The sequence below is a fragment of the Scyliorhinus canicula genome, chromosome 30, assembly GCF_902713615.1.
Source record: "Scyliorhinus canicula chromosome 30, sScyCan1.1, whole genome shotgun sequence".
Classification (NCBI taxonomy): domain Eukaryota; kingdom Metazoa; phylum Chordata; class Chondrichthyes; order Carcharhiniformes; family Scyliorhinidae; genus Scyliorhinus; species Scyliorhinus canicula.
Window position 1 is genome coordinate 13697278 of NC_052175.1, and position 13650 is coordinate 13710927.

The window sequence follows — 13650 nt, forward strand, 5'->3', positions numbered from 1 at the left end:
GCTGCCTGAGGACAGATACCAACTTTATTCAATTTCATTCGGCATTAAAGGTCCAGGAGGGGAGAATGTTTTGTTCAGGAAAGACACAGAAATATAGATCTCTGTCAGCCCACGCAAGCAAATAAAGATCACCGCCATGGCTTGAGAGGATACTGCAGGGGATGCTGAGAGGGGACAACATCTTCAAACACCCTCAACGGTGTCTGGAGGTTAGGGGTTTTAGACCCACTCCAGAGATTTTATTCTAACACTGTGAGCGCCGCACTGTCAGAGGGTCAGTACTGAGGGAGCGCCGCACTGTCAGAGGGTCAGTACTGAGGGAGCGCCGCACTGTCAGAGGGTCAGTACTGAGGGAGTGCCGCACTGTGGGAGGGTCAGTACTGAGGGAGTGCCGCACTGTCAGAGGGTCAGTACTGAGGGAGCTCCGCACTGTCAGAGGGTCAGTCCTGAGGGAGCGCTGCACTGTCAGAGGGTCAGTACTGAGGGAGTGCCGCACTGTCAGAGGGTCAGTACTGAGGGAGTGCCGCACTGTCAGAGGGTCAGTACTGAGGGAGCGCCGCACTGTCAGAGGGTCAGTACTGAGGGAGCGCCGCACTGTGGGAGGGTCAGTACTGAGGGAGTGCCGCACTGTCAGAGGGTCAGTACTGAGGGAGCGCCGCACTGTCAGAGGGTCAGTACTGAGGGAGTGCCACACTGTCAGAGGGTCAGTACTGAGGGAGCGCCGCACTGTCAGAGGGTCAGTACTGAGGGAGCGCTGCACTGTCAGAGGGTCAGTACTGAGGGAGTGCCGCACTGTCAGAGGGTCAGTACTGAGGGAGCGCCGCACTGTCAGAGGGTCAGTACTGAGGGAGTGCCGCACTGTCAGAGGGTCAGTACTGAGGGAGCGCCGCACTGTCAGAGGGTCAGTACTGAGGGAGCGCTGCACTGTCAGAGGGTCAGTACTGAGGGAGTGCCGCACTGTCAGAGGGTCAGTACTGAGGGAGCGCCGCACTGTCAGAGGGTCAGTACTGAGGGAGTGCCGCACTGTCAGAGGGTCAGTACTGAGGGAGCGCCGCACTGTCAGAGGGTCAGTACTGAGGGAGTGCCGCACTGTCAGAGGGTCAGTACTGAGGGAGTGCCGCACTGTCAGAGGGTCAGTACTGAGGGAGTGCCGCACTGTCAGAGGGTCAGTACTGAGGGAGTGCCGCACTGTCAGAGGGTCAGTACTGAGGGAGTGCCGCACTGTCAGAGGGTCAGTACTGAGGGAGCGCCGCACTGTCAGAGGGTCAGTACTGAGGGAGCGCCGCACTGTGGGTCAGTACTGAGGGAGTGCCGCACTGTCAGAGGGTCAGTACTGAGGGAGCACCGCACTGTGGGAGAGTCAGTACTGAGGGAGTGCCGCACTGTCAGAGGGTCAGTACTGAAGGAGTGCCGCACTGTCAGAGGGTCAGTACTGAGGGAGCGCCGCACTGTCAGAGGGTCAGTACTGAGGGAGCACCGCACTGTGGGAGGGTCAGTACTGAGGGAGTGCCGCACTGTCAGAGGGTCAGTACTGAGGGAGTGTCGCACTGTCAGAGGGTCAGTACTGAGGGAGCGCCGCACTGTCGGAGGGTCAGTACTGAGGGAGTGCCGCACTGTCAGAGGGTCAGTACTGAGGGAGTGCCGCACTGTCAGAGGGTCAGTACTGAGGGAGTGCCGCACTGTCAGAGGGTCAGTACTGAGGGAGTGCCGCACTGTCAGAGGGTCAGTACTGAGGGAGTGCCGCACTGTCAGAGGGTCAGTACTGAGGGAGTGCCGCACTGTCAGAGGGTCAGTACTGAGGGAGTGCCGCACTGTGGGTCAGTACTGAGGGAGTGCTGCACTGTCAGAGGGTCAGTACTGAGGGAGCGCCGCACTGTCAGAGAGTCAGTACTGAGGGAGTGCCGCACTGTCAGAGGGTCAGTACTGAGGGAGTGCCGCACTATCAGAGGGTCAGTACTGAGGGAGTGCCGCACTGTCAGAGGGTCAGTACTGAGGGAGTGCCGCACTGTCAGAGGGTCAGTACTGAGGGAGCACCGCACTGTGGGAGGGTCAGTACTGAGGGAGCGCCGCACTGTGGGAGGGTCAGTACTGAGGGAGTGCCGCACTGTCAGAGGGTCAGTACTGAGGGAGCGCCGCACTGTGGGAAGGTCAGTACAGAGGGAGTGCCGCACTGTCAGAGGGTCAGTACTGAGGCAGTGCCGCACTGTCAGAGGGTCAGTACTGAGGGAGTGCCGCACTGTCAGAGGGTCAGTACTGAGGGAGCACCGCACTGTGGGAGGGTCAGTACTGAGGGAGTGCCGCACTGTCAGAGGGTCAGTACTGAGGGAGCTCCGCACTGTCAGAGGGTCAGTACTGAGGGAGTGCCGCACTGTGGGAGGGTCAGTACTGAGGGAGTGCCGCACTGTCAGAGGTTCAGTACTGAGAGCGTGCTGCCCTGTCAGAGGGGCAGTACTGAGGGAGTGCCGCACTGTCAGAGGGTCAGTACTGAGGGAGTGCCGCACTGTCAGAGGGTCAGTACTGAGGGAGCGCCGCACTGTGGGAGGGTCAGTACTGAGGCAGTGCCGCACTGTCAGAGGGTCAGTACTGAGGCAGTGCCGCACTGTCAGAGGGTCAGTACTGAGGGAGTGCCGCACTGTCAGAGGGTCAGTACTGAGGGAGCGCCGCACTGTGGGAGGGTCAGTACTGAGGGAACGCCGCACTGTGGGAGGGTCAGTACTGAGGGAGTGCGGCACTGTCAGAGGGTCAGTACTGAGGGAGTGCCGCACTGTGGGAGGGTCAGTACTGAGGCAGTGCCGCACTGTCAGAGGGTCAGTACTGAGGCAGTGCCGCACTGTCAGAGGGTCAGTACTGAGGGAGTGCCGCACTGTCAGAGGGTCAGTACTGAGGGAGCTCCGCACTGTCAGAGGGTCAGTACTGAGGGAGTGCCGCACTGTCAGAGGGTCAGTACTGAGGGAGTGCCGCACTGTCAGAGGGTCAGTACTGAGGGAGCGCCGCACTGTTGAGGGTCAGTACTGAGGCAGTGCCGCACTGTCAGAGGGTCAGTACTGAGGGAGTGCCGCACTGTCAGAGGGTCAGTACTGAGGGAGTGCCGCACTGTCAGAGGGTCAGTACTGAGGGAGCGCCGCACTGTGGGAGGGTCAGTACTGAGGGAACGCCGCACTGTGGGAGGGTCAGTACTGAGGGAGTGCCGCACTGTCAGAGGGTCAGTACTGAGGGAGTGCCGCACTGTCAGAGGGTCAGTACTGAGGCAGTGCCACACTGTCAGAGGGTCAGTACTGAGGGAGCGCCGCACTGTGGGAGGGTCAGTACTGAGGCAGTGCCGCACTGTCAGAGGGTCAGTACTGAGGCAGTGCCGCACTGTCAGAGGGTCAGTACTGAGGGAGTGCCACACTGTCAGAGGGTCAGTACTGAGGGAGCGCCGCACTGTGGGAGGGTCAGTACTGAGGGAACGGCGCACTGTGTGAGGGTCAGTACTGAGGGAGTGCCGCACTGTCAGAGGGTCAGTACTGAGGGAGCACCGCACTGTCAGAGAATCAGTACTGAGGGAGAGCCGCACTGTCAAAGGGTCAGTACTGAGGGAGTGCCGCACTGTGGGAGGGTCAGTACTGAGGGAGTGCCGCACTGTCAGAGGGTCAATACTGAGGGAGTGCCGCACTGTCAGAGGGGCAGTACTGAGGGAGTGCCGCACTGTCAGAGGGGCAGTACTGAGGGAGTGCCGCACTGTCAGAGGGTCAGTACTGAGGGAGTGCTGCACTGTCAGAGGGTCAGTACTGACGTAGTGCCGCACTGTGGGAGGGTCAGTACTGAGGGAGTGCAGCACTGCCAGAGGGTCAGTACTGAGGGAGCGCCGCACTGTCGGAGGGTCAGTACTGAGGGAGTGCCGCACTGTCAGAGGGTCAGTACTGAGGGAGTGCCGCACTGTCAGAGGGTCAGTACTGAGGGAGTGCCGCACTGTCAGAGGGTCAGTACTGAGGGAGTGCCGCACTGTCAGAGGGTCAGTACTGAGGGAGCGCCGCACTGTCAGAGGGTCAGTACTGAGGGAGTGCAGCACTGCCAGAGGGTCAGTACTGAGGGAGCGCCGCACTGTCAGAGGGTCAGTACTGAGGGAGTGCCGCACTGTCAGAGGGTCAGTACTGAGGGAGCGCCGCACTGTGGGAGGGTCAGTACTGAGGGAACGCCGCACTGTGGGAGGGTCAGTACTGAGGGAGTGCCGCACTGTCAGAGGGTCAGTACTGAGGGAGTGCCGCACTGTCAGAGGGTCAGTACTGAGGGAGCGCCGCACTGTGGGAGGGTCAGTACTGAGGGAGTGCCGCACTGTCAGAGGGTCAGTACTGAGGGAGTGCCGCACTGTCAGAGGGTCAGTACTGAGGGAGCGCCGCACTGTGGGAGGGTCAGTACTGAGGGAACGCCTCACTGTGGGAGGGTCAGTACTGAGGGAGTGCCGCACTGTCAGAGGGTCAGTACTGAGGGAGTGCCGTACTGTCAGAGGGTCAGTACTGAGGGAGTGCCGCACTGTGGGAGGGTCAGTACTGAGGGAGTGCCGCACTGTCAGAGGGTCAGTACTGAGGGAGTGCTGCACTGTCAGAGGGTCAGTACTGAGGGAGTGCCGCACTGTCAGAGGGTCAGTACTGAGGGAGCACCACACTGTGGAAGGGTCAGTACTGAGGGAGTGCCGCACTGTGGGAGGGTCAGTACTGAGGGAGTGCCGCACTGTCAGAGGGTCAGTACTGAGGGAGCGCCGCACTGTGGGAGGGTCAGTACTGAGGCAGTGCCGCACTGTCAGAGGGTCAGTACTGAGGCAGTGCCGCACTGTCAGAGGGTCAGTACTGAGGGAGTGCCGCACTGTCAGAGGGTCAGTACTGAGGGAGCTCCGCACTGTCAGAGGGTCAGTACTGAGGGAGTGCCGCACTGTCAGAGGGTCAGTACTGAGGGAGTGCCACACTGTCAGAGGGTCAGTACTGAGGGAGCGCCGCACTGTTGAGGGTCAGTACTGAGGCAGTGCCGCACTGTCAGAGGGTCAGTACTGAGGGAGTGCCGCACTGTCAGAGGGTCAGTACTGAGGGAGTGCCGCACTGTCAGAGGGTCAGTACTGAGGGAGCGCCGCACTGTGGGAGGGTCAGTACTGAGGGAAGCGCCGCACTGTGGGAGGGTCAGTACTGAGGGAGTGCCGCACTGTCAGAGGGTCAGTACTGAGGGAGTGCCGCACTGTCAGAGGGTCAGTACTGAGGCAGTGCCGCACTGTCAGAGGGTCAGTACTGAGGGAGCGCCGCACTGTGGGAGGGTCAGTACTGAGGCAGTGCCGCACTGTCAGAGGGTCAGTACTGAGGCAGTGCCGCACTGTCAGAGGGTCAGTACTGAGGGAGTGCCGCACTGTCAGAGGGTCAGTACTGAGGGAGCGCCGCACTGTGGGAGGGTCAGTACTGAGGGAACGGCGCACTGTCGAGGGTCAGTACTGAGGGAGTGCCGCACTGTCAGAGGGTCAGTACTGAGGGAGCACCGCACTGTCAGAGAATCAGTACTGAGGGAGAGCCGCACTGTCAAAGGGTCAGTACTGAGGGAGTGCCGCACTGTGGGAGGGTCAGTACTGAGGGAGTGCCGCACTGTCAGAGGGTCAATACTGAGGGAGTGCCGCACTGTCAGAGGGGCAGTACTGAGGGAGTGCCGCACTGTCAGAGGGGCAGTACTGAGGGAGTGCCGCACTGTCAGAGGGTCAGTACTGAGGGAGTGCTGCACTGTGGGAGGGTCAGTACTGATGGAGGTCCACACTGTCAGAGGGTCAGTACTGACGTAGTGCCGCACTGTGGGAGGGTCAGTACTGAGGGAGTGCAGCACTGCCAGAGGGTCAGTACTGAGGGAGCGCCGCACTGTCGGAGGGTCAGTACTGAGGGAGTGCCGCACTGTCAGAGGGTCTGTACTGAGGGAGTGCCGCACTGTCAGAGGGTCAGTACTGAGGGAGTGCTGCACTGTCAGAGGGTCAGTACTGAGGCAGTGCCGCACTGTCAGAGGATCAGTACTGTGGGAGCGCCGCACTGTGGGAGGGTCAGTACTGAGTGAGCACCGCACTGTCAGAGGGTCAGTACTGAGGGAGTGCTGCACTGTCAGTGGGTCAGTACTGAGGGAGCGCCGCACTGTCAGAGGGTCAGTACTGAGGGAGCGCTGCACTGTCAGAGGGTCAGTACTGAGGAAGCGCTGCACTGTCAGAGGGTCAGTACTGAGGGAGTGCCGCACTGTCAGAGGGTCAGTACAGAGTGCCGCACTGTTGGAGGGTCAGTACTGAGGGAGCGCCGCACTTTCGGAGAGTCAGTACTGAGGGAGTGCCGCACTGTGGGAGGGTCAGTACTGAGGGAGTGCTGCACTGTCAGAGGGTCAGTACTGAGGGAGCACCGCACTGTCAGAGGGTCAGTACTGAGGGAGTGCTGCACTGTGAAATGGTCAGTACTGAGGGAGCGCCGCACTGTCAGAGGGTCAGTACTGAGGGAGTGCTGCTCTGTCAGAGGGTCAGTACTGAGGGAGTGCCGCACTGTGGGAGGGTCAGTACTGAGGGAGTGCCGCACTGTCAGAGGGTCAGTACTGAGGGAGCGCCGCACTGTCGGAGGGTCAGTACTGAGGGAGTGCCGCACTGTCAGAGGGTCAGTACTGAGGGAGTGCCGCACTGTCAGAAGGTCAGTACTGAGGGAGTGCCGCACTGTCAGAGGGTCAGTACTGAGGGAGTGCCGCACTGTCAGAGGGTCAGTACTGAGGGAGTGCCGCACTGTCGGAGGGTCAGTACTGAGGGAGCGCCGCACTGTCAGAGGGTCAGTACTGAGGGAGCGCCGCACTGTCGGAGGGCTGGCACTGAGGACGCTCCGCGCAGTTTCATTACCTCGTTTCGCTTTTCAATTCCAGCTTTTGCTAATTGAATTTAAGTTGTACCAGCTGCCCTGACGGGGGAACCCCTGTCCTGGGGCCTGTGGATAACCCATCCATCTACAATCCCACTGCCAGCCCCCCTCCGTCTAACCAGCGTCCGTCGAAGTATCGGCCCACGGCAGCAGGGTGATACCCGTCTGCCAAATGGCGTTATCCCGCGTGGCCTGTCAGGAGAGGCTGACGTGGTTTAAAATCTCACCTGGAAGACGGAACCTCCCTCAGGGAATGCCGGCCTGGATTACCGTTTCCATCACCACTTCCCGGAGGCTGAGACCGTACCGCTTCCTTTCTAACGCTTGCTGGAGCTTCCTGTGGCTCCAATTGGCTCCTGTCGCGTTTCCCGAAATGGTGCTTCACAAGGTGCAGCTCCGGCCTTGAACCATTTGGCGAAACAGCCGAGGTGGCCATAAACGTCGGGCAAACAGTTTGGCGGTAAACGGGGCCCCAAGGGCTTTTGGGACTTGGCCGGGGATCCACGCGGGGTGTCCGTTTCTCTGATTACGTCAACCTCCGGTTGGCTGTGGGCTGTCCTAACCTTTTGCTTGTCTCGACCCCCGACAGGTACCATGACAGCCAGGACGTGACCAGTAACTTCCTGGGGGCCATGTGGCTCATCTCCATCACCTTTCTCTCGATCGGATACGGTGACATGGTGCCCAACACTTACTGCGGGAAGGGGGTGTGCCTGCTGACTGGGATCATGGTAAGTGAGGCCCACTCTCTCCCCCCCCCCCCCCCCCCCCCCTCCCCTCGGGCGCTAATTCATTCTGACGGGGTGGGGTGGGGGGGGGGGGCTGCAGTGTAGGGGTCTGCACCCCAGGAAAGTTCAGTGCCTTCGGGCTGGGGGAGTGGAACTTCGGAACGAGAGGAGGCCCTTCAAGGCCGGTCTGTATTTTCGATTCCAGGCGATGCGCCTCTTTCAACACCGTTTACCGGACGAGAGTCTACTCGCCTCGGTCGGTTGACCACCCCTTTTCGGAGAGACGGTTCCAGGTTGCCACCGCCCCGGTGTGCGAGGAAAGGCCGCCTGAGGTCACCCCAGAATGGCCTACCTCCTATTTTAAATTCATGCCGCCTATTTGTGAACTTCCCCGACCATTTGGAATCCTGTAATCATCTTAAACTAAACACCTCAAGTAGATTATGTTTTAATCTCCGACGCTCAAACCCCAGCTGTGCGACAGGCCCTCAGGAATCATTCTCTTTGGCTTCCGTGGGATCAGAAAGAACAAAGAACTAAGAAAATTACAGCACAGGAACAGGCCCTTCGGCCCTCCAAGCCTGTGCCGACCATGCTGCCCGTCTAAACTAAAATCTTCTACACTTCCGGGGTCCGTATCCCTCTATTCCCATCCTATTCATGTATTTGTCAAGATGCCCCTTAAACGTCACTATCGTCCCTGCTTCCACCACCTCCTCCGGCAGCGAGTTCCAGGCACCCACTACCCTCTGTGTAAAATAACTTGCCTCGTACATCTCCTCTAAACCTTGCCCCTCGCACCTTAAACCTATGCCCCCTAGTAATTGACCCCTCCACCCTGGGGGAAAAGCCTCTGACTATCCACTCTGTCTACACCCTTCAGAATTTTGTAGCCCTCTATCAGGTCGCCCCTCAACCTCCGTCGTTCCAGTGAGAACAAACCGAGTTTATTCAACCCCTCCTCATAGCATCCGTGTCATTTTGAGAGGAAAAAAATGAAAATCGCTCCTTGTCACGAGTCGGCTTCAAATTAAGTTACTGTGAAAAGCCCCTAGTCGCCACATTCCGGCGCCTGTTCGGGGAGGCTGATACGGGAGAGACTCGGTATTGAACCCTAAATCATCGCTGCTTAAAGCAGATTATCTGCTCTGTCTCACAGTGGTGTGTGTGTTTGAGCTTGCTGTGCATAAATTGGCTAATGGGATCCCCTCCAGCCCTTGACGAGCTGCCTGCGAAGGGTTCTGGGGGTGGGGAGCAGTGTCCATGTCAGTTCGTTCTCGGGTTCCTCTTGGGCAGCAAGGCGTGGGCCTTGAACGTCGACAGAACGGGAGTAAGAAGAGATGGTGGAATTTTACACGGTTGAGGTGTCATGTTCGAGGAGCTTTTTGAAAGGCCGGGGGGGGGGCCCAGCAGTCGCATAGCGGGAGGGACTCCCGAGATTAGAGCAAAGACAGCTGAAGGGCTGTGCCGGCCGGGAGTGAAGAGACAGCAGGGAACATGCGCTGGATTCCTGAACTCCGGGAAAACCCTTGGATTCGCGTCGATCAATTTTAGCAAGGAGCCCCACCTCTGCCACTGGGGACCGTGAGGTGTGAGTAACTTTATCCCGGTAACATTAGCCAGTGACTCAGTTCTGCCGCCGTCTACCCTGACTCCCAAGGCTATATTTGGAACAGAGCTGGGAGAGATTAGCAAGGGAGGGTATTCCCTGACCCGAGAAGCAGCTCATGTTCCAGTCATCAAGGACCCACGCATTCACACAGGGAGCAAAATATGATCAGTATTGGTTGCCGTGATACTGGAAAGTGGGAAGACCCCAGGTCTGTGCTGAACAGGGCAGCACGGTGATGCGCTGGGTTAGCACTGCTGCCTCACAGCTCCAGGGGCCCGGGTTCGATTCCGGCCTCTGCGTGACTGTCTGGGCGTGCGGAGTTTGCACGTTGTCCCCCCCCCCATGTCTGCTTGGGTTTCTTCCGGGTGCTCCGGTTTTCTCCCACAGTCAAAAGATGTGCGGGTTAGGTGGATTGGCCGTGCTGAATTGCCCCTTAGTGTCCAAAGATGTACAGGTTAGGTGGATTGGCCATGCTAAATTGTCCCTTAGTGTCCAAAGATGTACAGGTTAGGTGGATTGGCCATGCTAAATTGTCCCTTAGTGTCCAAAGATGTACAGGTTAGGTGGATTGGCCGTGCTAAATTGTCCCTTACTGCCCAAAGATGTACAGGTTAGGTGGATAGGCCGTGCTAAATTGCCCCTTAGTGTCCAAACATGTACAGGTTGGGTGGATTGGCCGTGCTAAATTGCCCCTTAGTGTCCAAAGATGTATAGGTTAGGTGGATTGGCCGTGCTAAATTGTCCCTTAGTGTCCAAAGATGTACAGGTTGGGTGGATTGGCTGTGCTAAATTGTCCCTTAGTGTCCAAAGATGTACCGGTTAGGTGGTTTGGCCGTGCTAAATTGTCCCTTAGTGTCCAAACATGTACAGGTTAGGTGGATTGGCCGTGCTAAATTGTCCCTTAGTGTCCAAAGATGTGCAGGTTAGGTGGATAGGCCGTGCTAAATTGTCCCTTTGTGTCCAAAGATGTACAGGTTAGGTTATGGGGTCAGGGGGATAGGACGACATGGATGGGTGATTGGACAGGGGGAGTGTGCTCTTGGGCAGAATGGCCTCCTTCTGCACTGTAGTGATTCTGTGAAATCAATGAGGTAGGAATTCTACACGTGCAGATTTTGCCGGACTTGTCCAACGCTCAATGTTCTGAGTAATAGTGGACGCCCATTCCTAATGGCTGGATGTCCGTCGAATGCCGTCCAGCACTGCGAAGGCCGCCATGGAGAAACATTCCTGACCCGTGGCGTTCCAGGGGAAGCAGCGACCGACAACGGCAACCCGTTCACTCGCGAGGAGTTTGCACACTTCGTGAAGACAAGTAGGGCGAAGAATATCCGGATGGCCCCATGCGCCCCCATCCTCAAACGGTCTGAAGGAGTGGGAATGAGGAAAGTGGCCATGGGAAAACAAGCCCGCCATGATTTCTGTTCAGCTGCCGCACCACGCCACACGTTACTACAGTAGTGGTGCCGGCTGAACTGTCCATGGGCTGCAGGTTCAGAACCCGCCTTGTCTTAACTTCCCCCGATATTAGCGGGAAAGGGGAAAGGAGGCCAGATCTTCAGAGGAAGGACTGAGGCAGACGGATGTAGGACGGAGGTTTCAGACCAGCCCGGGGACGCAGTGCACGTCCGAAACCTCGGGGGCCCCGGAGACCGTGACGAAAGAGACTGGGCCGGTATCTCACTCAATAAAAACGCGGGAATGGACGGTGTGGACCACCTCTGGAGCCTCCAAGATAGTTTTGGGCCGAATGCGTCGCCTTAAATGGGCAGCGGCGGGGGTGTGGAGTGGGGCGGGGGGGGATTCAACACTCCTGTTCAAAAGTGAATAGAAATATGGACCAGCGTGGAAAAGGATCGGGAGATTTGGAGGGCTGCATCAGGAACGATGGGCGTCCAACAATGTGCCGTACCGTCTGTCACCCGCGCTGGCCTCCTGTCCCTGCTCAGGGACAGCCCGTACTGTCATAAAACAAAATCACGTCCAGAGCCTTCAATAGATTGCAGAGCTGGCTGGAGAGTTGGGCTGGGTGACCGACACAGGGTATCCCGGGGTAGGGGGTTGAGCTGTATTCACGGCTCTGATTTCGGCGGTCAGCCTGGAACATGCCCTGTCGGCAGGCTGGCTGACAGCTGGTGTGGACGCTTTCTGCACAGAACTCCGTGGCCACATTCGGGACGTCAGAGGGTCAGTACTGAGGGAGTGCCGCACTGTGGGTGGGTCAGTACTGAGGGAGTGCCGCACTGTCAGAGGGTCAGTACTGAGGGAGTGCCGCACTGTGGGTGGGTCAGTACTCAGGGAGTGCCGCACTGTCAGAGGGTCAGTACTGAGGGAGTGCCGCACTGTCAGAGGGTCAGTACTGAGGGAGTGCCGCACTGTGGGTGGGTCAGTACTGAGGGAGTGCTACACTGTCAGAGGGTCAGTACTGAGGGAGTGCCGCACTGTCAGAGGGTCAGTACTGAGGGAGTGCTGCACTGTCAGAGGGTCAGTACTGAGGGAGTGCCGCACTGTCAGAGGGTCAGTACTGAGGGAGCCGCACTGTCAGAGGGTCAGTACTGAGGGAGCCGCACTGTCAGAGGGTCAGTACTGAGGGAGTGCTGCACTGTGGGAGGGTCAGTACTGAGGGAGTGCCGCACTGTCAGAGGGTCAGTACTGAGGGAGCGCCGCACTGTCAGAGGGTCAGTACTGAGGGAGCTCCGCACTGTCAGAGGGTCAGTACTGAGGGAGTGCCGCACTGTCAGAGGGTCAGTACTGAGGGAGCGCTGCACTGTCAGAGGGTCAGTACTGAGGGAGCGCTGCACAGTCAGAGGGTCAGTACTGAGGGAGTGCCGCACTGTCAGAGGGTCAGTACTGAGGGAGCGCCGCACTGTCAGAGGGTCAGTACTGAGGGAGTGCCGCACTGTCAGAGGGTCAGTACTGAGGGAGTGCCGCACTGTCAGACGGTCAGTACTGAGGGAGCGCTGCACTGTCAGAGGGTCAGTACTGAGGGAGCGCTGCACAGTCAGAGGGTCAGTACTGAGGGAGTGCCGCACTGTCAGAGGGTCAGTACTGAGGGAGTGCCGCACTGTCAGAGGGTCAGTACTGAGGGAGTGCCGCACTGTCAGAGGGTCAGTACTGAGGGAGCGCCGCACTGTCAGAGGGTCAGTACTGAGGGGGTGCCGCACTGCCAGAGGGTCAGTACTGAGGGAGTGCCGCACTGTCAGAGGGTCAGTACTGAGGGAGTGCCGCACTGTCAGAGGGTCAGTACTGAGGGAGTGCCGCACTGTCAGAGGGTCAGTACTGAGGGAGTGCCGCACTGTGGGAGGGCCAGTACTGAGGGAGTGCCGCATTGTCAGAGGGTCAGTACTGAGGGAGTGCCGCACTGTCAGAGGGTCAGTACTGAGGGAGTGCCGCACTGTGGGAGGGTCAGTACTGAAGGAGAGCCGCACTGTCAGAGGGTCAGTACTGAGGGAGTGCCGCACTGTCAGAGGGTCAGTACTGAGGGAGTGCTGCACTGTCAGAGGGTCAGTACTGAGGGAGTGCTGCACTGTCAGAGGGTCAGTACTGAGGGAGTGCCGCACTGTGGGAGGGTCAGTACTGAGGGAGTGCCGCACTGTCAGAGGGTCAGTACTGAGGGAGTGCCGCACTGTCAGAGGGTCAGTACTGAGGGAGCGCCGCACTGTCAGAGGGTCAGTACTGAGGGAGTGCCGCACTGTCAGTGGGTCAGTACTGAGGGAGTGCCGCACTGTCAGAGGGTCAGTACTGAGGGAGTGCCGCACTGTCAGTGGGTCAATACTGAGGGAGTGCCGCACTGTCAGAGGGTCAGTACTGACGAAGTGCAGCACTGTCAGAGGGTCAGTACTGAGGGAGTGCCGCACTGTCAGAGGGTCAGTACTGAGGGAGCGCCGCACTGTCAGAGGGTCAGTACTGAGGGAGCGCCACACTGTCAGAGGGTCAGTACTGAGGGAGTGCCGCACTGTCAGAGGGTCAGTACTGAGGGAGTGCCGCACTGTCAGAGGGTCAGTACTGAGGGAGCGCCGCACTGTCAGAGGGTCAGTACTGAGGGGGTGCCGCACTGCCAGAGGGTCAGTACTGAGGGAGTGCCGCACTGTCAGAGGGTCAGTACTGAGGGAGTGCCGCACTGTCAGAGGGTCAGTACTGAGGGAGTGCCGCACTGTCAGAGGGTCAGTACTGAGGGAGTGCCGCACTGTGGGAGGGCCAGTACTGAGGGAGTGCCGCACTGTCAGAGGGTCAGTACTGAGGGAGTGCCGCACTGTCAGAGGGTCAGTACTGAGGGAGTGCCGCACTGTGGGAGGGTCAGTACTGAAGGAGAGCCGCACTGTCAGAGGGTCAGTACTGAGGGAGTGCCGCACTGTCAGAGGGTCAGTACTGAGGGAGTGCTGCACTGTCAGAGGGTCAGTACTGAGGGAGTGCTGCACTGTCAGAGGGT

At 58.8% G+C, this 13650-nt stretch overlaps 1 protein-coding gene across 1 annotated transcript in view; it reads left to right on the top strand.

The window, feature by feature from the left end:
* kcnn3 (potassium intermediate/small conductance calcium-activated channel, subfamily N, member 3) overlaps positions 1 to 13650 on the top strand; it is a 73312-nt gene that overhangs the window by 25522 nt on the left and 34140 nt on the right. The window contains exon 3 of the mRNA XM_038787282.1: positions 7471 to 7612. Within this exon, the coding sequence (XP_038643210.1) occupies positions 7471 to 7612 (142 nt within the window). The remainder of the gene's footprint in view (positions 1 to 7470; positions 7613 to 13650) is intronic.